Raw genomic sequence first — 23,969 nt, 5'->3', positions numbered from 1 at the left:
GTTCAGACATACTCAGAATAATTAAAACATTTGCGGAAACCTATTACCTGAAAACACTTAACTAAATTTTTTTTTAAAGTTAGGCTTAAGATAGAATTTATTTTTTAATTTTGTACTGAACAAATAAATTAACCTGAACAAGTTGCTTGCAAAAATATCTAGATTAAATATTAACTCAAAGTGTAAAGGATAAGTGCATTGTAATATCAATGAAGGGAGCAGAGATTATACCCAATAGAGTGAGGTTGTTCTCAATGTCATTTGCGGTCTCCATGAGGCGTTCTTCTTTCTCATCGATGGCTGACAAAGCCTCTTGTCTGCTAGTAAACCAGGCCTTGAACTCCTGTTCACTGATAACCTTTAGAGAATAATCCAGCAAGACTATTAAGCAGTTTTCAAATATAGTTGGTTTTAATGTATAATTTTCCAACCAAAACTTTACCTTTTTGGCAAAGCACAGTGTTCGTAATCCATCCCTGGCGTACATGTCAAGGTCTTTTTGAGTTCTCACAGCAATTCGCTTCGCTGCACTTTCAACTGGTGACATATTTGTGGAAAACAAATGACACTCGCAACATAGGCTCGTTCTGAAAACATAGCCCAATATACATTTCTGGAGATCAAAAATTATGTAGCCAGCGCTATGTATGGCTGCATTTTGTTTTAAAACAAAAGCTATGGTGCAGTATGAAGCCGTTCCTTTTCTTGCTTTTCAGCTGACCAGCTGACCTTGACGGCTTTCCTGCTTAAACCCGTTTGTACAGTTAGCTCTTCATGTATATCGGCAGACTTGAGACGCATTGAGGAGTTGACCACAACGACGAGGTTTGAGTCCGGTAAAGAACGGTTCCAGAAAGCAGGTAAGACAAAAACAGAAGCCAAAAAAATAAAATAAACAAGTAAATAACAGGGTGAGAATGTGGTAAAATCTAAAAAACATGGTAAAAATTAGGCGAGGACCTGTTTTTTTTTTGGATTGCTTTTTACAACTTTTGGTTGGATTTACGGAAGTGAGTGGGTGGGTCAATCAGTGCTTTTGAAAACACTATTGGTTGGGTTTACGGAAGGGGAGGGATGGGTCAGCTGATCGGTCATTCAGTCAGACCTTCAGTCAGTCGTCAGTCGACAGCAGCCTCTGGCAGGAATGGCACTCGCCAAAGAAATTTAACATCTCAAAAAGCACACACAGCAGCCTCTGATGGATTCGCAAAAAAACTGCAAAAAAAAATTAGCTCCTGGAATGTATTTGGTGCTCTCCAGAAATGTATATAGCAACACACTGCATCACTTTCAGATCTGCCATGTTGAGTATATTAGCCAAGTAAATGTACAATTATTTACAAATAGTTTTTATAATTTAGCTATTTACATTTAAAATTTACAAAATTGAATATTATTAAAAAAAAACTTCACTTTAAATATTGTAGGGGAGTTATTGTGCAGGTATTTGTATTCTTTAAAAAGTGTGGTAAAATGAATGCAATGTGCCAATATAAAATAAATGTGTGATGTAGTAAAAAAACACTATCATGGTTTTTGACAAAATATTAAGCAGCAAATAATCATATTAAAATGATTTTCTGAAGAATAATGTGACACAGAAAACTGAAGTAATGATGCTGAAAATTCTGCTTTGAAAACAGGAAAAATACACTTTAAAATATATTCGGATAAAACAAACCTGTGTTTTTTGTAATATTATTTCACAACATGACAGGTTTACGGTATTCATGATCAATAAAGGCATCATTACACTCAAAATGTGTACATTTTAGTAGTAGTATTTTGTAAGTAATCATAAAAGGGATAGTTCACCCAAAAATGAAAAATATCTCGTCATTTTCTTCTGTTAAAATATTTTGAAATATTTTGGTTGCTGGGACCCATTGACTTCATTCAATTTTTTTCCCTTCTATGAAAGTCAGTAGATCTCAGCAACCAGATTTCTCCAAAATATAACCGAAGAAACTCAAATATGTTTTGAATAAGAGAGCGTTTGTATCCCTTTAAGATATAAAAAGTGTACCATTAAGCTACCAATGTGGACCTGTTAGGTGCAAAAGTGTAACTTTTGAAAACTGCTCCACTGACAGGTTGTGTGCCTTTATTTCTCAGAATGTAGAGACCTCAAACTATTAAATCATGTATGTTGCCTTAATGTATTTGATCTGACTGAATATTTCATGCTCACCTGAGAAAACATTCCCCAGTTTCTCCATAACAGCTGAATCAGCCCCTTTAGTGTACATGATGATTTCATTGGTGTGCGGATGACGTACTATAATGGACATCCTCCGCCGCGTCGAGTCGAAGGTCAAGACGTCCAGCACCTCAAACTTCAGCAACGTTTCATTGGGCAGCTTGACAGTCACATAACGAGGAGTGCGTTCGACCATGGTGAACCCATAAGCCTTTGCTGCGTGTATCAGAGCGGCCTCATCTGGACTGTGGGCCTCATAACACACCTCTTCTGACCTCGACAGACTGCGTTTATCCTTGCCTTCACTTGAAATGACCTTCTGGCCCGGCCTGGAGTCTGAGACACTGGAGATGTGAAATGTGTCTGGCTCGTCTTCATCTATAGCAAAGGGATCTGCCATTGTCTCTCTGTTTCTCTTAAACCTCATAGAGGAGAAAAACTTTTGCAGAGAGCTTATTTTGAACCACTGTCCCATGTTGTGACTCGAACTTCCTGAGTATGAGGAGTTACGACGGCCTTTGACCTGGAAAAGAAAACATTTACTTGTTTTAAAGATGATGTATATAATACTTAGTGCAGTATTACTGCTTTATTACAGCCCTATAACTGCATTAGTATTACTTTATTACTGCTTATTTACAACTTTATTACTGATTTATTACTGCTTAATTACAGCATTATTACTGCAGTAATAATGCTTTATTACAGCTTTGTTACTGCTCTTACGTATGTTACTACACTATTATAGCTTTATTACTGCAGTATCATTGCTTCATTACTATATTATTACTACTTTATACTAGCTTTATTACTGCATTATTACAGCGTTATTATTGCTCTATTACAGTTGTGTTACTGACACTACAGTTTTATTACTTCATTATTACTGCTTTATTACAGCTTTATTATTGCATTAATATTGTTTTATATCTGCCTTATTACTGCATTAGTAATGCTTAATTACTGCATAATTACAGCTTTATTGATACTCTAATACAGCTTTGTTTCTTCATTAATACAGCTTTATTAGTGCATCATTACTGCTTTATTTTGCATTAGTATTGTTTAATGGTATAGAGCTGCTTTATTATTGGATTATTACTGCTTTGTTACAGCTTTATTTCACATTAGTATTGTTTTCTTGGAATTTGAATGTCTTTGTTGTGCCCAAAGGGCAATTAGGTTTACAGCAATAGCCGACAGTTAGCAGCAATGGGTCACAATCGAACAACATAGAAGTAACAGTAAACAATAAAACTAACCATGACCACGAAAAAAAAAAGTAAAAAAAGTAATCCAACTGCAGTTGGAACAAATGAATGCAAATGTTGGACCCTGCTAAAAACAAGTATACCTTCTGCCTGATGGCAAGAGGCAAAACTTTGAATAAAGTGGATGGTTCTCATCTGCAAAAATGAACATGGGTCTCTTTATGACTTTCACCTTATAGACGTTCAGTACTGTTAAGATTTGTGCCCACAATCTTTTGAGATAGATGATCAATTTTTAAAAGTCTGTTTTTACTTGTCACCCTCAAATTAGCATACCAGCATATTACTGCAAAAAGATGATGCTTTATTACTACAGCAATATTACTGCATTATTACACTTTTTTGCATTAGTATTGTTTTATTACTGCATAAGTATTACTTTTTAGTGCATTACTGCTTTATTACAGCTTTAATACTTCTCTATTATAGTGTTATTACTGCTTTATTTAAAGTTTTATTATGCATTAGTCTTACTTTATTATTGCACTATTACAGCTTTGTTCCTCCTTTATTACAGCTTTATCACTGTGTCATTACTTAATTTCACATTAGTATTGTTTTATTACTACATTAGTATTGCTTTATTGGTGCATTATTACTACATTGTTACTGGTTTATTTCACATTAGATTGTTTACTGCATTTGTATTGCTTATTAGTGGATTATTACTGTTTTATTATAGCATTTATACGTTTTTTTACAGTGTTATTACTGCTTTACTACTGCTCTCTTACAGTGTTATTACTGCTTTATTGCAATGTTATTACTACTCTATTACAGTGTTATTACTGCTTTATTGCTGCTTTATTACGCTTTAGTATTGCTTTATTACTGCATTTATTACAGCTTTATTACTGCTCTATTACAGTTATTACTGCTTTATTACAGAGTTATTACAGCTTTATTGCTGCTTTATTACTGCATTATTACAACTTTATTACTGCTCTATTACAGAGTTGCTACTGTTTTATTACAGTGTTATTACTGCTTTATTACAGGGTTTTTACCACTTTATTAGTGTTATTGCTGCTTTATTACACATTAGTATTGCTTTATTACTGCATTACAGCATTAGTACTCCATTTATTGCTGTGTTATTACTGCTTAAAACAGTGTTATTACTGCTTTACACTTTATTACTGCTTTATTATTTATTAGTATTGCTTTGTTACTACATGCATTACAGCTTTACTGCTCTGTTACAGCTTATTACCGTTTTATTGGTGTTATAACTGCTTTAATATGCATTAGTATAGCTTTATTACAGAATTTTTACAGCTTTATTACTGCTCTATTACAGCATTAGTACTGCTTTATTAGTGTCAATACTGCTTTATTACTGCTTTATTGCAGCAGTAGTACTGCTTTATTAGTGCTATTACTGATTTTTATTTTGCTTTATTACAACATTAATACTGCTTTATTACAGTGTTGTTACTGCTTTATGATGCATTAGTATAGCTATATTACTGCATTTCTGCTCTCAATTGTTGTAATATTGATTTTATTTAAACAGTATATTATTGGCAAATGTTTTAATTAAATACATTTTGAAAGGTCATAAAAATTTATACATATTCACAACACTTTGACCCTATGGAATATGATGAAAGTCTATTTCATTATCACTTTTGCAACTGAACAGTCTAAAATAGATGTTGCTCAATCAGGGGAAAAAAACACATGGATCATAACTTAAATAAAGCTGACTTCAAGCAAACGTAAACAGTATGTAGTCTAAAATAGATTTTACAGAATCAGGAAAACACATAGAAAATGGTGCATATGAAATAGCATACAATGTACAACATTGTATTTGAAATTTCATGACCATTAACAAAGTGCATTCAACAGTATACAAGCTCCTTATTTTAGCTCTAGTTTTAGAGTATTGGCTGATTAAGAAAAAAAAAAAACATGTTTTGTCGGCGTTTGTTTCACCTTGCCTAAAACGTTGTCTGTCATCATCAATGGTAGCCAATAATTTCATCCATCTGATGCATCCATTCCTTTTTAATCAACTTTTTTTGAAGGCATGATCTGTGCCATCTGGTGTTAGGCCAGTTTCAGTGTGAGTGATAGAAAGTGTGATGGTATGGTACAGTACAGTATGGTATATGTATGTGTACTTGTTTATGTGACCTATGAGGACACTAAATAGTATAACATTAGTTTGACCTAGTTGTACTATATGAAGATCTTTTACAAGGAAATGCTTAAAAATCATACTCAACATGGTCTTTTGACATTTAAAATTTGCCACATTTTCCTGTGAGGCTTGGGTTTAGGGGTATTTTAAACTTTACAGTTTAAAATAGATTACACCAATGTTGAGTCCTCATAAACTATATATGAGTGTGTGCGTGTGTTTGTGTGTGTGTGTGTGTGTGTGTGTGTTGTGTGCGTGTGTGTAATTAAGCAGAAAAAAATTTAACTAAATAAGTTATACAGTTATAACTTAAAGCCTTATTTGTTTAATCTGATGTAATTGACAAACACCTTATAATGACATAGGAAAAATAATATATTATATATGTCTAATATTTGTTAATAGCCCATTAGTGGAGGGAGAGTCTCATCCTATTTGAAAAGCAAAAAACATCATGATGTAAAATGTTGTCCCTCCAGCCTCCCGTGGCTTCCCCGCTTGATGGAATGCATTTTAGAAAGCAATGAGGAATCCATCGCTAAAAAAACATTGCTGAGAAGATAAATCTAATTTTCTGTAAAACTGTGTGTTCAGTTAATGATTCTAAAACTGAAATATTGCAAATATTAAAACTGAGTCCATGCTGTCGGCCGGCACTCTAATCCGCTAATAATCTAGTTCTTCAGGTGCTGCGGATCCGCATTCATTGTGACTGCCTCTTAAGTTGTGATGGACCCAGGGTGATACAATCATGCTCCATTGGTAATCAACTTAATTAATGTTGACCCAATGTCTTTGAATGTCTCAGTGCTACAGGTCTGAGGCCAAATATAATTTCTACCCTGGACAAAGTGCTTTGCTCGGGGTCCTCAAGTGCAATTTGGGAAATTAGCACTGACCAGCAGTGAAGGATACTCAGCTACACTAAACTTCTCTCTCAGACTCAACTCATTACAGACGTGTGGGGGGACGCAGTCCGCCTGACTGATGAAAAATCTAATTGCCTGGACCAAGTAAGCCATTGGCGCTTGCTCGAGAATTAAAATGTAGTAATTATAAAACAAACCACCGGGCTGCGAAGCACTAGCCAAAGTTGAATTAGTCATGCAGGGGCAGTAATAAAATATCTCGGGGCAACGGGACTGCGGCCACAGGTACTCACTGTGCAAGAGGCATAATTTACATGGTGGGCTATTATAGTTATTGTTTTGACATGAGGGCAGTTTTTTTTTTGCTGTGAGTCAGAGAGCTAAGCATGTCGCCAAACCCTTTCAGCTCCAGCAAGGTCAGTAGTGTCAAGCGTGCTTACATTCTGACTTTGGGCCATCAGTGTGCAAATATTCTAGACTTCTGACTGATTTATCTCTAAAAAAAATCTTCAGTTCATATTTAGAAAAAAAAATAAAATTCTGATTTGCATTATTTTGAATTTATCTCCAGATTTTGGAGATCATATTCTGCAATTATGACATTTGAATTCAGAATATATGTTGCATTTTCTTTCAGAACAAGATGAATTAACATCTTGCTATTCTGAATTTTATTCACAAATCTAAAAAAAATTTCAGAATTCTAAAAATATGCTCCAAACTCTTTTCTAAGAATTCTGACTTCATATTTAAAAAAAATCGTGAACTAACTTAATAAAATAATAATTTTATAATAAAATTATAAAAAAAATAAGAATTTAATGTGAATCTGTGGGCCGGATGATTAAAAATAATTTTGTATTGAAAGCCCTGGCCATTATCAATAGAGAATGTAGAGAATGGCTTAATGCAGTAAATATATTCACTTTTTTTCTGGCCTTATTTCAGAGACTGATACATTCATACATGCTGTTTACATATTGAGTCATCAAGCATTAGCCATTAATATATCTTTTAGAAAAGCCAGAGGGTAAACATCTGGCAATTCATATTTTTTTCCTGCAGTATTCTGCACTTACTATACATCTACCCTTTTTTTCTCTGAATTCTGAGTCTGCATCTCACAATTCTGATTTGTCTGGATTTTAAATGTACATCTCAACCCTTTCAGCTCCAAACAGCTCACCCTCTGTCTCTGGGCGGTCAATGTGGAAACCACCACTGTGTTGCAGATGGCCAACGCCAGAAAAAAGTCCAGGTAGGGCCCGGTCTGAATGCTCGCCATCTGATGGTCCACTTCCAGCATTAGCTTCCTGTCTGGAACCACCACTGTTTCCTGTTTGAGGAAATAAAAGCGGTTAGGCGCGTGCCTGATTACATCATGCACAACAAGACCATGTGGTATCTTTCCATAGGTGGAAAATTACACGTATCGTATGACAACAAAAGGCACATCGTCACATGAAGAGGCAGCGGGACACGAGACAATCTGTACAGTATCAGTAGCCCATGTTTAATGCACCCCAGCGGCCCCATATGTCAACCGATCGAAACATAGCGGATCAGAGCCAGCATTGCTGTGCTCATAACTGACACCAAACTGCTCGGCCATCTGCAGGGCAGACCGTGAGCATGCAGGAGAATAGAGGAAAGAAGATGGGTCAACGATAAGATGTCGGGGATTATTTACTTCAGCTTCATCGTTTAAATCCACGAGGAAAAACATGGTGTCATTTCTAATAAATGACTTTTTTAATTGATTGAGTACAGACTGCAGTAAAATTCAGTTGTCGCTTCATGTTTTAGTGATTAATCCTGTTCTGTATGCACAACAGAGTTTGGTCACTTACAGGCATGATAAGCGCATTTGCTAGCCTATTTCTGCATTTTCCAGATTATATGCAGTGTGTTAGCATCCAAAGGAAAAAATAGTTTAATAAAATGAGACGCATCAGAGTTCTGTTTTCAACAATGAATAAAAATGTTAAGAAGGTAACTCCATTTAAATAAGGTAACTGCATTTTTATCACAGTTGCCAGTTGATAGCTCACAGTTCAGAGTTTCTTTAGAGTTGTCAATTTATATTTCACCAGTTTTACTTTTTTTTTGCAATCTCACATAATTATTTAAAATTGTATTGTAATTTAAACTCACAATTCAGATTTTTTTAAATTAGAAATTAGAAAAATGAGTTTTGAAATGTATCCTTTTGTTGTCAAGAATTATGAATTAGCATCCGGCTCTATTGACTTCATATCAATTTTAAGGTTATTGCACAATAAATCCTAAATTTTCGTCCATAATTTTCACACGTTAAAAAATAAATTTGACCTCAGGTTGTGTGAATCGCACTGACACACTGCCTCCAAAATTTTCATCCAGCATAAAAAAAATCTAACCGGGTTTGATTTTTTTCCACTTTTCGCATTCGAAAAAGCACTTTGAGAGGTGTTTTGACAGTTGAGTCACCGTACAAGCAAAAATCTAATTAGGCTACAGAATGCCGTCATTTGAGCTACAGATAACTTTATCATAAAATAAAGACAGAATGTGGTGAACAGCTAGAGAACCCTTACATGCTGGATTCAGTGACTGGCAAACCTCTACCCTGCTGCTGCATGGTGTGTGTGTCCTTACATCTGACGTACAGCCCATAGACATTACAATAGAAATAATGGTACGCCTTCGATATGTCAATGCGGCCGCCATCTACTATAATGTCTGTAGGTACTGCCAGTCTATCTTCAGGATTTGTTTACATATGTAAATGTGGTATCAAAATACAACTGATTTCCTGAAATAAACTTCCGGATAATCCAGCAGAGCTCTTTAATAATGAGTTAAACTCTCCTTCCAATTTATTGGATAAACACAATATGCAGCCTAGTTCTTAATTGGATTGATTAATGCGCATCGGCCTCAGTGTGCAAGGTTTGTATAAGTGATGAATTTTTCGCATTTGAATACGAAAAAAATGCACCCAAAAATTTCAGACTTCAGTGTGCAAAGATTTATTATTATTATATATTTTTTTAAGTTTTAATTTTTCTCTTGTATGTGTTGCCAGATTTTGTTAGAAAAACATCAAACATTAATGCTCCATTCACACGGGGCGTCAGTGTCAACACTTCCCAGTTGTTGCCAAATTGCATTGTGGATCCGTCAGTGCTACTTAAGTGGTGTTGCTCACTGCAGAAGTTGGGAAATTCTCAACTTTTCAATCGCCAACAGAAGTGTCAGTCAATTAGATCGCTTCATGCAAATACACCAGCTCAGACAGTAGCCAATTGCGGACTAATTTCAGTGGCTGACGCTGCTATGACAATCACGTCAGCCTTAACTTCAGACACATCCTCGGTCAAACGTTGACGTTGGAGCCCTGTGTGAATGCATAATAAGAATTCTCATAATAAACCAACATACATCTAAAAGAGGGTTTCTGCAGGTTTCATCAAGTCAAATTTAAGATATTTTAAGACTTTTTAGACCATGACGAATGAAATTTTAGACTTATTTAGGGCTAAATGCTAAGGATTTTGTTATGGCTCAGCAAAAAAAAAAAAAAAGTACTTGCTCCATCATAAAAAAACCCAATTAGCTATTTCTAAGCCACATATTTTAAATAATGCGTCAAAACAAGCAGAGCCTAGTTCTTTACATAAATATTTTGCAACATAACTTTAAAAAAAACTCTTTAAAAACTAAATGTATGGACAACAGACTGTTATAATATTAGTCATAAATATAGCTATTGTGTTTTATTAACGGGGATTGGATGTTTGTTAAATCGATTGGGTTGCTTTACATAAACAAGGGAAAATTAAGACCCGTTTAAAAGTTTTTAAGTCCTACAAGACAATATTTCAGTGAATTTAAGCCCCTGCAGATACCCAGTAAAATATGTAAATAAAAAATAAGAACAAAAGTATCCCAACACACACCTCCACACTTTAAAAACACTATGAACATAATTTCTTTAAAAGCTAAGACAAACAACATATCTAAAACTGCTTATAATAAGTGCCCATGGTAACACTTCTATAGCATATTTTGTGAAACAGCCTGCCAAACATAAATCAAACACGATGCTCTTTCGACAGTTGTTTAGTTGAAATGCTGAATGTAACAGTGAATGGTCACTTTAATATTACTCTGTTATCTGCTATTGACCAAAGTACGTGAGATTCCAGAATGTTGCTATTGCCAGCACACTGTCAATCATCACAGTTTCAGAACAGAGTCTGTTGTATACAGATATGGAGAAAACACATTACAGTGTGCACATGGCCAAAGAAACTGGCAAATAAAACAAGCCTCTTGTTTATCTACTAAATTGCCGTTGTGTCAAAAAAAACTGCCAATTTTAATAAAGCACGAAAGAGACGTTTCTTTCAAAACAAATCATCTAGAATTGCCAATCTTCACCCTGAAACGCAGATATAATAGTCTTCTGATCTAGGATCTCACCAGAGGACTGCTGAAGGCCATGTCACTTTGGGCTCCCGCTGCCACTTTTGATCTGCGTCGACTGGCAGCTGCGACTTGAGTGTTGGCGTGATTTTTGTGCCCCGTGTGGTCGTCCTGTAATTCTTCCAGAGGGAAGAGTGGAGGAAGCTTTGTCTTCTGGTAGATGGTGACCTCCTCCTCTTCATTTCCTCCACCATTGATGACCGCCAAGCGAGCAGCTGTGCAATGTCAAAAATAAAGCTTGTTAATTTATTAATTATAACCATTAAAAGTAATGGATAAAGTAGCTGACTAAAATCCATTTTGACACCAAACATGGCTCAAAAATCCATACAAACTTAGAAAAAATGTTCTTTCACATTGCTGAAAACAAATGAATTAATCAAATACAGTATGGTTTTATATTGTAATAATTTCACATTTGGTCTTCAAATAATGCATATTTTAAATGATTTACTAATACTTTTACTTCTAATGATCTCTCAGAAAATAGATTTTTTGTAATATTTAACCACTAAGCCTACACTTTAAAACAATCCTTAATTGGGATGTCGAAAAAAAAGTAAATTAACAGCCTTTAAATTACAGGAATTTAAAGTAGAATAATAAATGTTAAATTACAGAACTTTCCTTAAATTTAAATTTCTGGTAAATTTCTGTATTTTAATGTCTGTTATTTTATCGTAAATTTCTGTAATCTGATGGCCGTAATCTACGTAATCTGACGGCCCCAGCTGCCGAAAAAAATCCTAAAATTATGGATATTTTTACAGTGTATGAAGTATAACTTAGAGAGCTCAAAATGAAATGTTATATATTTTCAAAAACAACAACTTATACAAACAATCTTAAAGATATTTATATCAGTTATATGTAGTTGTTTAATAGCCTTTTTTGTTTAATGACTTAACTGTTGACAGCATTGATACAGCATGCTCAAAAATTAGGTGCATTTTAATATGATATAGCAGTTTAATCTCAAAGAATACTGTAGAGAGCTCGCTTTTTTCTAAAGCCTCCAATTTGATGTGGTCATGAAGACATTGTGAATACAAAAAACGCAACTTTTCTTAAGAGAAAATAAGATTTTCTTCTCCTCTTTGTTAACTGAGTTAAACATTGGAATACTCTTAAACTGAAAATGAATCACATGCGTTAACACACTAATTTTGGACAACACTTTTAAAAATATATAAAGTATAAAATATAAAAATTGTTTGGATCACGCACCGTTCTCTTCATGACAGTATTCGGTCCCCATGATGGTGCAGCGCTTGAATACCATCTTGTTTTCTGTAAGAGTCCCTGTCTTATCAGAGAAGACATATTGGATCTGTCCTAAGTCTTCTGTGATGTTCAGAGCACGACATTGGACTCGACTGTCCAGCTCCTGATCGTAAAGCTCTGCATCTTGAGTGATGAAGAATATCTGACCCATCTTCACCAGCTCAATGGACACATACAATGACACAGGAATCATCACCTGGACAGAAAGTACTTCCATGATTATGGTTAAGTAGGGGTGTGTGAAATTTTTTAGTTTTATGATATCATAACTGTGGTAATTTTTTAAGAAGTCATTAACTTTACAAAAAAACAAACTGAGTCTCCAAAAGCACTGACACGATTAATGCATTTAGACTGACCCTTTAATTTCAGTTAAAAAAGCCAAAAAATACAAATTTAAGCCCTGCACAACTTTAACGGTGAAAACTGTCCTGCAGCAGTTTCCGCTTTATCTAAGGTGCTTTGACATGATCTACATTGGGTCACACTTTATTCTGATGGTCTGTTTGTTGAATTTAAGTTACATTGCATCTACATGCCAACTAATTCTACTCTCATTAGTAGACTGTTAGGTTGGGGTTAGGGTTAGTGTAGGTAGACATGTACTTGCAAAGTTTCTTATAGTCAGTTAAATGTCTATCGAAGGAACAGTATCAACCGATATTAAGCCAACATAAATTGACTATTAATTAATGCTTAACTAAAGTATTGTTTTGGACCCTTAAAATAAAGTGTAACCATTTATTTTGATAATATTGATGTGCATTTTACACGCAACTATAAAGGCTAAAAATCTTCATTTAAAATTCTACTGAAGAAAAAAACAGTCATCTACATATTAGATGGCCTGGGGGTGAATGTATTAGATTTTGACTTTTTATGTCAGAAGTATGCCTTTAAAAAGATCACTCATTTTAATTTTCTAACTGTTTAGTCACCCTAAACTGGTTCCAAACTTTTATGGGTTTCTTTCTTCTGTTGATAATAAAAAAAAAGATATTTTGAAAATGTAATGTTTTCAGGTTTCCAACATTTTTTTTTCAAAATAAATTCTTTTGAAAGCCAAACAGAAAGGTAAGTACATGATGAGCAATGCTGAAAGTGACAGATTGTGTACCTGTAGTAAGATGATCATTGTGAAGAACATGTAAAATCCTGCCAGCGCTGAAGAGATATAATTGCCATTACTGTCAGGGACGATGTATGAGGGCATGGTGCTAAAAGTTTCCAACCAGATCGCATGGCCTAAAAGATGGAGACATTTACATTCATTAATGGCATCGCTTCTGACAGTACTGTATTTCAATTCAGATATTCCAATAAAGCGTCACTGAACTCGAACCGGGGAGAAAGAGAGCGAGATTAATCATTGCTTTCATAAGAGACTGGCGTATAAGTGAGCTATTCTGGGTATCGGTAGTGTCCTTCTTTGGCTCACGCCTTGCAGAAGGAAAAGCAGAGAGCGTGAGGATTGTGTGAGGTCGTAACAGCGCTTTATTCTTTATCTCTGAGACTGCTGTGAGATCAGCCGCATGCTGAAGCGGCTCAGGAGAACAGACAAGCCGTTTGTAGCAGTTCGCAAATCAAAGTGTCGTTTTGGAGCTTGTATTTTAAAGCAATGCACTTTTAGGGTGTAGGGTGTTTTGAATTATCAGTGGATGTGCTGCCTGTATGATAACACTTTACTTGAAGGGGCGTTCATAAGAGTGTAAAGACACCTTCATAGACATTATGCATGCTTATAACAACTGTGATTAAATGTCATTGGCTCAGCTGTTTTATATGTAAAGATGTCATTGTTACAGATGTCTTTGTTATGAAAACCTGACATAAACAAGACAACATCACTTGTCATAAATCAGTCATAAACATGATCATTTAGATGAGAAATGCCTAAACTAGCCAACCAATCAGAGAAAAGATAGACAAATGAGGGGGAAGGTTGGAGTGAATCTCTTAGAGATAATCTGTTCTAATTTTACATAAACTTATGTTTGTTTGTTTGTTTGTTTAATTGCTGAGCTACAAAAAAAAATGAAATTAAATGCAGACATCCCAAGTCTCCCACACATGCATATGCTCCTGGATGCCTGCAGTTGACTGATAATCTCCCGGAAATCACGCGTCCCCCTCCCTGGTCCTCAAATACGTTGCACAACACTCTCCATCACAACACTCCCCACTTTTCTGATACGTCACACCCCTGCCTTTTCAAGATATGTCACGCAAGCACCTCCCACATTTTCAGATACCTCACACACCCCCGCCCCACACCACATACACCACCCTACCTGCCCTTTTTAGATAGGTGTGCAAAATCAATGCCCCACCCCCAAACCCTCCGCTCTTCAGATATGTCGTGCAGTCTCCAAACCATCATCTATGTCCCAGCCAGAAATGACTTTTCCCAAGTTGGGAGGTCTCTAAATGTTTCAATTAAATGTGAATCAGATATTTTAAAGGGTAATGAAACCCTAAAACACATTTCTTGTAAAATATATATAATTATTGATAATTAAATAATTTTTTCCTTTATATTTGAATCATTATTATTAATCAAATTAGAAAGTTTACTTTAATGTAATGCAGTTTGGTATACGTATTTAGCTTTGGCCCGCCTCCCTCAATCAAGTTTGGTTTTTGGCCCTACATAAAACAAAGTTTGGGCACCCCTGTTTAGATTGATGATTCTAATTGTGTCATGAACATTTTTCTGATAAATTTGTTCAGTGAAATGACAAATATTTTGTCATTAAACTTCTTATTAAAAGTGTCAATGATATGTCAAATAATTTTATTACACAATCATTAACGTTAAATGATATTTAATGTCATTTCAAGAGTTCACACTGAGCTGATGATTTATAAAAGCTTGTTTGGCATGCTGTCGCGGGAGAGAGCCCCGAGCTCAAGGGATCCTCGAGCCCGGGGTTTCCTCCCGTTGGCAGAGCGAGAGGGGAGCCTGAGCTCGGTGGATTTCAGAACTCCCTGACTGCGGTAGCTAAGGGAACAGATGGGTTAGACAAATGCTTGATTGTTATACGTGTTGAATGTCTTTGGATGGTGGGAGGAAACCGGAGAAACCGGGGAAAACCCACGCGGACACGGGGAGAACATACAAACTCCTCACAAAAATACCCACCGGCCCTATGGGACCAGGGCCAGCAGTGTTCTTGCTGTGAGGCTCACAGTGCTAACCACTGGGCCGCCGTGCTGCACAATCAGAGGTAAAGGAGGAGAATAGGGGAGGAGGGGGGGTTTCTTACAAACAAAGATAAAATGAACTGAAAACTGTGGTTATTTACAGTAGCTTAGGGCTCATATGATTGGAAGATAGTAATAAGCAAATACAGGACCGGTCGTGATAAATCATAAGCATGTGATCCTCTCGAAATTAGTTTATGAATAAACTTAATTTAATGACACATCCAACTGTAGTTGAGCTCAGGAAAAAGTTTTAATGACGCTGTTAAAATTTCATTAGACAATTAAAATGGCCTCATGACAATTATGTTGATGACAGATATATGACAAGTAATGTTGTCTTGGTAATTTCATGTTGTCCCACACGGAACATTAGGCCACACGGAATCTCTTTACGCAGAATTCCGCAGATTTTTAGTCCATCATTGATTCTGTTTATTTACTTTATTTACTACTTTTTATTTATTTTCAATATTATTCATTTATATGAAAATATTCATACGATTTATTTACAACATAGTTTGTAAAGTAATATTTTCTGTCTTTTGGTAGCTATATTAAATGAGAGACTTGCTTTTTTACCAAATAAAGTGGATCTAATTGGATTTGCATTTTAAACCTTAAATAAAAATTAAAAAGGTATTTTTTATTTCATATATTAAGGTTTTAGTTATGATATCCCCAAAATCATTTAGCATAAATCCGCAGATTTTTAGCTAAATTCAGCACAGAAATAGCAAAAAATGTCAGCAGATTCCATCTGGCCCTACACATAATTACAGTTGTCAAAAGCATGCATAAAATCTCATTCATATTAGGGACATATGTTGTAATTATGAATGTTCTATCACAGTCTTATAAACGCCACCTTCAAGTAAAGTTTTACAATTTATTTGCTATCTTTTATAACATTCCAAATGTCTTTACACTCATATTTGATCAATTTAATGCCAATTTAATGTTTTTTTTAATATGCAAATTCAAACATGTACCATGGTATATACAATCAAGCTCAAAATGATTCATACTCCTTACAAATTCTGACTTAGATTTACTTTTATACAACCAGCAGGTTTTTTTGACCAGAAATGACACAAGCAAAAAAATAATAAGAAAATTTACAAGAGGCATCATTGTGAAAATATATATAGATTTCTCAGCTTTTTTTTTCCACATTTGAACAAAAACTTTAAGTCAGAATTTGCCATGATTAATTTCAGGTTGTGTATATCAGTTTTTTTATTTTACCATAAACAATAATATAGAAAACTACCAATGCACAACCATTGTAAATTCAACATGCATGTGTTAATCATTGGCACCATTGCTTATATACAGTAAATAGTCAGGAGAAATGAGACATATAACATTATAAATGTCTTTTCTCTCATTACCATCACAAACAGCCTCTGTAAATGTAACCTGTATACGCTAATCATTAGCACCATGGCTTATATTTATTACTAAACAGTCAAGAGAACAAAGGAGAACAGATACACAACTTCTTGCAAGTCAGAAATCAAAGTGTCGTTTTAGAGCTTGTGTGTTAAAGTATTGTAGTGTATTTGGAATTTTCGAGGGTTTTGTTCCCAGTACTGTACCCAGGGCTCCGATGAGACACATGAAAAATAGAAGAAGCACACAGAAGAGAACATCCGTATTCATCTTCCTCTCAATCTTGCTGCGTTTGTACCTGGGCCCGTTGTTGTTCAACATGGATTTGGTCTCATGTCCTGCAATGAATAAATCATGACATAAAAACAAGAACATTTGTAAAATAGCAACACCCATTTACAAGGCATGCCATGTGTATAATTTATCAAGAGAGCCATAGTGAGCTCCAGAACTGCCATCTTCAAAACAATGCGACGGAACAAACTGTAATGCCTCCATTATAATCAACTAAGCTGTGGTGCGCTTGCTTTATGGACAGCTTCATTGATTATAATGGGAGAGCGTTCTAGTTTGTTGCGTCCCTGCCAGTGTAAATGGGATCTTAAAGACTTAAAACAAGAAGAGTCTAGCTGTATAGCATGGGGTTATTGCACTATTAGGTGTTACAGTCACAGCATATTAGGCTTTATCGTTACAAATGAGGGTGGATGATGAATGAAGATGTATAATGGTATAAAACAGCTTACGGATATGAATATGGAAAAAGAAAAGGAAGAGAAAGTGATTTAATGAAAATAACGTTCAAGTTTTGGGGTCAGTAAGGACATTAAATACTCATAATTCATTTTTTGACAGATTTGTGTTGATAAACAAATTCACAGACAATTGCAAAACAAAATACTGATCACATTTTTATCTGAAAGTTGAAATTTCTGCAAGTGCAATTAATTTTTTTTGTTTTATTATGTTTTGTTGGATATAAATACGTAGATTTCATACATTTAGAAAAAAATTGAAGGTAACAGTTTATTTTGATGGTCCATTTGAGTATTAGTAGACTGTCTGCTCCTTCAACCGACATTTAACTATAAGAAACTTTCAAGTACATGTCAACTTACACCAACCCTAACCCCAACCCCAACAGTCTACTTATAATGAGAATTATTTGGCATGTAGATGCTATGTAACAAATGGACCATCAAAATAAAGTGAGACCAATTAATTATAGACTCATTATAAAGGAGTTATAAATTCAAAGGATTTTAAACAAATTCAATTATAGAAAACACTTATCAATGAGAAGTAGCTAATCAGAGACAATATAGATTAATAAAAAAATTGTTTCTTCAAGACCAAATGGACCTGAGCCACACAAAAATTCTATACAGATGCGTTCATCTAATCTCAAACACAAACTGTGAAATATCATGACACACTGTAAATAAATCTGTTAATTAACAGTTGTTGTATTTGTAATAAGTGTTTTACATTTATTTACGGTTATTAATTGCATTTTGAGATCTTGATCTCTGCTCTGTTGACATTTGATGTTAAAAATTCAACTCTACAGTTTAACAAAGTGACTTTTTTGACATTTCAGTCGTTTGAAATAATATGTAACTTATAAGAAATAATATATAGTGAAATAAGTCTGTAAAATAACAGAAAATATACTGTTAGGTTATACCAGTTTTTTACGGTAATATACAACAAGAACCCAGGCAATATATTACTTTAAACTATTATAAATGTTAATAAAAGTAACTTTTTTGAACTTTTCAAGATTAAACGTTTTTGGAAGAAATATCAAAGTCCCATAGTGCAATTCAAAAGCATAAATAAATGTGGAAAAATAAAATAAAAAATATTACAAAATACAGAACTGCTAACTTAAGGATATTTTTACAGTGCAGCTTTAAAAAGCAGAACTTTTAGCTTTCTTCTGGAGAAATTTACTATCACAAAAAAATCCACTGTATATCCACTGTAAAACAAATATGCATATGATACTCATTAGCACCATATCTTAAATTTACAGTAAATTACTATAGTATAATGTTCCCATGATTAAAAATAACTCTTTAAAACCAAACATTTCTGTAGGTAATTAAAGCTACAGTGTGTAACTTGGTGCTTTAAAGTGCCCCATTATGATTTTTATTTATTTTTTTAATGACCTTTCATGCAGTGTGTAACACATCTTTAAGAATGAAAACACTGCTAGATTTAAAATCTGAAAGTTCACTGTGTTGAAAGTTTTTGACTTACTCTCCAAAAGAATCTTTGGCTGTTTCTTTCTGACCTCTCAGTAAAACATAACCCTCCCACTTGTTTTGTGCACAGAACCCAGGAAATCTCGAACCAGGTTGCGTCGAATAAACCACACAAGGAGCAGAGGGCACCTTTAACAATCTTGTGATTGTGCCACAGTCAAAGTTCAAAATAGTCCAACCTTTGCCACTGCGCAGAAATGTGTCGATTAATACTGAATGTTTGTTGTTGATATTACTTGGATTACTTATAAAGAAGTATATTGCGATGGTGTACGAACTGCAGTGCTCAATTAATTTCCGGCTCAAGCTGGACACAGTTGACCAATCACAACAGACTGGGTCATCAGACCAATCAGCACAGATTAGCATCACACAAATGAGTGCTTTTGGAAAAATCACTGAACAAAACATATGGGAGTCATTGGGATAATTAAGTAAAAAAAGAATGCATATTATTATAATATAATGCATATGTTGTTTTTCATATGCATTATATGTATACAAATGTTGTTTTTTATCTTGCAGGTATATCATCCCTTTGTTGAGGACTTCCAAAACTAAAATGTGAACCTTTTATAATCCATAATAGGGGCACTTTAATAAATAAAACCAAAAACTTCTTGCAGAAACACAGTTTACAGATGAAGCTTCTTCTCTTAGTTTATGTACAGCATATTATATGTCACAAAAATACTGCAGATCAGCCTAACACATCTAAAGTAGCCCCAATATAAACACTTATTATAGCTCACTGTAGCAATTCAGCATAACACAAAAGCACACTTTGGAAGGTGGTTTCATGATTTACTAGCTCATAATATAAATGTTGCTTATTAGGAGTCCTATACTACAGCAGCTTTAAGTACATTAGTAGTGTATTTTAGGATCTCCCTTGTGAACCAATAGTACAGTATGAACAGTATTGCAAAAATGTGGTGCTGAATTATACCTGCGTACACCACTATTCCAGCGGCGTCATCAGTATTTCTGACAGTGCAGCCGCGCAGCAGAAGACTGTCGATGCCGAAGCCGCTTCTCCTCTTATCAGGCCTCTCTCTGCCACATCAAACACAGCATCTTCCCCAGTCACACAGACTAATTACCTCTGAGTGTGTGTGTGTGTGTGTGTGTGTGTGTGTGTGTGTGTGTGTGTGTGTGTTTGTGTGTGTGTGTGTGTGTGTGTGTGTGTGTGTGTATGCCACGTGAGGTACGGGCCCATCTTTCAATAGAGGCGCAGGATAAGAGCTTTATAATGCTTGGGAACATCAGAATCATCTCTCGCCGTGATGATAACCCAGTTAATATGGCTGCAACGGGATAAAAAAAAATGGGGACAAATCTGTTTTCCAGCCTACTTCATGGCCTGGATGTGTGGGGAAACTTTGCAACCGTGCAAGTATAAGGATAATTTATAACCTTTCAGGTAGATTTACATCCATGACCTACGTGAATAGAGCCTTGTAAATAAGTTAATGCTGAAATTGTAGAATCCTGTTGTAAAATTTTGATTTATTGAATAATATAACGAAAACATTTAAAAAAAATTTTAACTTAGAATTCTATGTTTCAAAAGATTTTAAAGAAAAAGAAGATTTTCTATTTATTTTCTATATATATTATTTATATTTTAATCTATAATATTATTTTATATAAACTCTGAATTTCATGGTATAATCAAAAATGGGGTTTTTTTGCTCAGAAGAAAACTGAGAAAAATCTAAATTGTGATGTAAAAGGTTACTATTTTATTGTTTTTATTGCACAGAGTGAAAAATTAAAAAAAGAAAACATTTCATAGGGCCCTTTATTGTCAAATATTTTTTATTGATAACATCAATGTGCCATGTGCTTTTTACTCTAATCTAAACTGAACTGAATCCTAAAAAATAAATAAAGATTTAAATTAAAGTGATTTCATTCACAGAATAACAAGGAATAAAATAATATAGACAAAGGGCTCTATTTTAACGATTTAGGTGCAAAGTCTTAAGCGCATGGCTGAAAAGCATTAAGGGAGTGTCGGAATTAACTTTTGCTATTTTAAGGACGAAAAAATTCAATTTGACTAGCTTGTGCCTTGCACATGTATGACCCCCATCTCTGCCAAACACATCTAGCGCCTTATTGAGCTGGGTGTATGATAGGGCACTCTATGTCTTTTGCAGTGCTTCTCCTATGTGCATCAAGTTTTTTTAGACACTGTGTCAAGATAAAAGAACTTTTACTCTTTTATAGAGCACTGCTGATCAGTTGTCATGTGTCAGTTCCAAAGCAGTGAACCAATCAGATGAACTTACAGGCAGGGCAAGTGTTTTCAGCTTCTGATTAACACTAGGAATTTGGTATGACAACCATTTTATTGATAGCATATTAACAGTATTGTTATTTTTCATTGTTGCCTTTTTACTTTATATAAAAAACTAAAGAATATATATATTGTTCTTACATGTTTGACCCTAACCAACTTGAATATTGTGTTTATTATTTTTACCAATATGAACTCAACATGGCTGATGAAGGAGCTGATGCAGTGACCTCTGAAACAGTTATCATTATTTTCTATTGCAGTGGACAGATTGCTAATGGTTATATATTTGTTTTTATTTTTAAAAAAAATGTCATGTTTTTCATTGTGACGCATCAGAGGGTTGATGCAATTTCCCTGATTGGAGAATGACATGTGAAGGCCAAACAAACGCTGTTCATTGGTGTGGATCTGACAAAAGAGGCAGTCACGATGGAGTCGTGATGTAGTTAATCGCGCATGAAATTGAGTGAAATTGATTTCAGAAACTCACATGAAACCTTTGAACAGGTTGAGGTTGTTGTTGGGGTTTTCACACACAACTGTGCTGTCAAATGTCTGAGGTTGAAAGGGTTCACCCTAAAACACATGCAAAGAGATCATACAGTCAGTATATTTTTGCTGTTTCTTCCTCCTCCAACATGTTTATCCTCATTTTTTCCACATCATTCAGTAATTTGAACAGAGTTGTCCAACAAGAACTGCCGACTGACAGAAAACTGCGTGTGACAGCCTGAGCAGCCCAGACAAAAACAAACATCAACATGTCTTGCCTGCACAAATTAAAGACAGGCAGCAGTGTTTTGTGTGTTGCTCAGATGTGGATGATAGGAATGTAGGTGTACGGGAGTTGTTAGCTATCTATTACACAATCACATACTTTACTGTTGTCAATGATACCGGGCTTAGTCATAATGAGTTGTGCTTCAGAAAGTTAGTGAGCTGAGTCAGTAGACCTGCATGACACGTCAGATGCTGTCAAACATGAAAGTATAAAAACAAAGGGTGGCTTTTTGGAAAATAAAAGCAAACTCAAGAAGAAAAGAAATCTCAAGATTGAAACAAGTGTAGGGTGAACTGTCCCTTTAAGGGTGCTGCATGTAAGTTTTTTTCCTCTTATAAAGAATAAAAATGCCAAAATATGTTTGCAGAGATTTAAGAAACATGTTAAGTGAACACACTTGTTTATCTGAAAAATAATGCTAAGATTCTCCTTTGAAAATGTGCAGTCCGTGTCGGAATGTCAGTCTTTTTTGTTTGCTTGTATGACCCATCCACTGCCAGTTTACCCAAAGTTTCCTATAGTAAGCTAATTGTCTGTTGAAGGAGCAGTATCAACAGATATTAAGCAGACAGTCTACTAATCCTCAAATGGACCATCAAAATAAAGTAATACCATATAAATATTAAAAATGTGAGCATTAGCTGAGCAGTTTACATTTTAACACCATGCCCTAACAACATACAATGTGACAAAATTCCAGCAACAAGCATTTTGACTGTCGGCACTAGCTACAACACAACAAAAATGTTTAAATATAGTTTTTTTAGAAGCACAGAATAGTGCACTCACTGCACTTTAACAAAATGGTAAAGGTTATAATCTAATTAATACATATGACCTTCTTCAGCATTATTTAATATACAAGCTGAGTGACTGATATTTGTTGGTTTGCACTGATTCACAGTTCTAACATCATTTTCAAATATGTTTATTTTATGGTCAAGGGCTGAGGTACTGCTGCTTTCAGTATGTCAATAAATGCCACATCAAATGATATTTAAACTCACATTGGTATAATTTAACACTGAAAAAAGCACATAATCGTTAGTACCTAAGATGATCATAGTCATTGTAGTTCATACTGATGTTCAGCCACAAGAAAGAGAAACCATTTCTAAAATATGAATTTCAAGCGATGGTTTGGACAAAAACTAATTTAACATTTTCTGTTGCTGTTGTATGTATTGTATGATCGATAGTCAGGCATGCTCACTCATCAATCTGGCAACCTGCCTCCGCATAAAGTTGTTGAAAGAGGGGCCGGGTGAAAAAGTGTTTTGAATTTGAAGTGCAATACCTAGTTCAACCACTGGGTCTCGAACAGTCTTACATTCTGCACCTTTAACTGTTTTCAACACTGATTAAAAATGTATAATAATGACAATAACAACAACAACAACAACATCTTAGAATGATTTTAGAAAGATGTGTGTAAAATTCTGAATCGCAATCATAAAAATAAATGACAAATGATATTTTATTAAACTAAATATACTAAATATAATTTACTAAATTATATTAAATACTTTATTTTAAACAATAATATTTCAAAGTACAACAGTTGTTTTGTATTTGTAAACTAATTAAATAAAAAAATATGTTAATGCTCTTCATTCATTCATTCATTCATTTATTTATTCATTTTCTTTTCGGCTTAGTCTCTTCATTTATCTGGGGTCGCCACAGCGGAATGAGCCAACAACTTATCCAGCATATGTTTTTACATAGAGGATGCCCTTCCAGCTGCAACTTATCACTGGGAAAC

The 23,969-nt window shown here is 34.7% G+C and overlaps 1 protein-coding gene across 1 annotated transcript in view; it reads right to left on the bottom strand.

Annotated features, from left to right (window-relative positions):
* The window catches only part of atp10b (ATPase phospholipid transporting 10B), a 65,495-nt gene that overhangs the window by 21,920 nt on the left and 19,606 nt on the right, over positions 1-23,969 (bottom strand). The window contains exons 3-12 of the mRNA XM_087281425.1: positions 21,914-21,999; positions 20,065-20,171; positions 17,049-17,180; positions 13,361-13,488; positions 12,187-12,439; positions 10,957-11,174; positions 7,676-7,825; positions 2,192-2,723; positions 443-537; positions 232-358 (exon numbers count right to left, since the gene is read on the bottom strand). Of these exons, the coding sequence (XP_087137551.1) occupies positions 232-358; positions 443-537; positions 2,192-2,723; positions 7,676-7,825; positions 10,957-11,174; positions 12,187-12,439; positions 13,361-13,488; positions 17,049-17,180; positions 20,065-20,171; positions 21,914-21,999 (1,828 nt within the window). The remainder of the gene's footprint in view (positions 1-231; positions 359-442; positions 538-2,191; positions 2,724-7,675; positions 7,826-10,956; positions 11,175-12,186; positions 12,440-13,360; positions 13,489-17,048; positions 17,181-20,064; positions 20,172-21,913; positions 22,000-23,969) is intronic.

The sequence above is a fragment of the Danio rerio genome, chromosome 14 (genome assembly GCF_052040795.2).
Source record: "Danio rerio strain M-AB ecotype USA chromosome 14, GRCz13ab, whole genome shotgun sequence".
Classification (NCBI taxonomy): Eukaryota; Metazoa; Chordata; class Actinopteri; order Cypriniformes; family Danionidae; genus Danio; species Danio rerio.
Note: the sequence above shows the minus strand (reverse complement) of the source record. Positions and strands in the feature narration are given on the sequence as shown.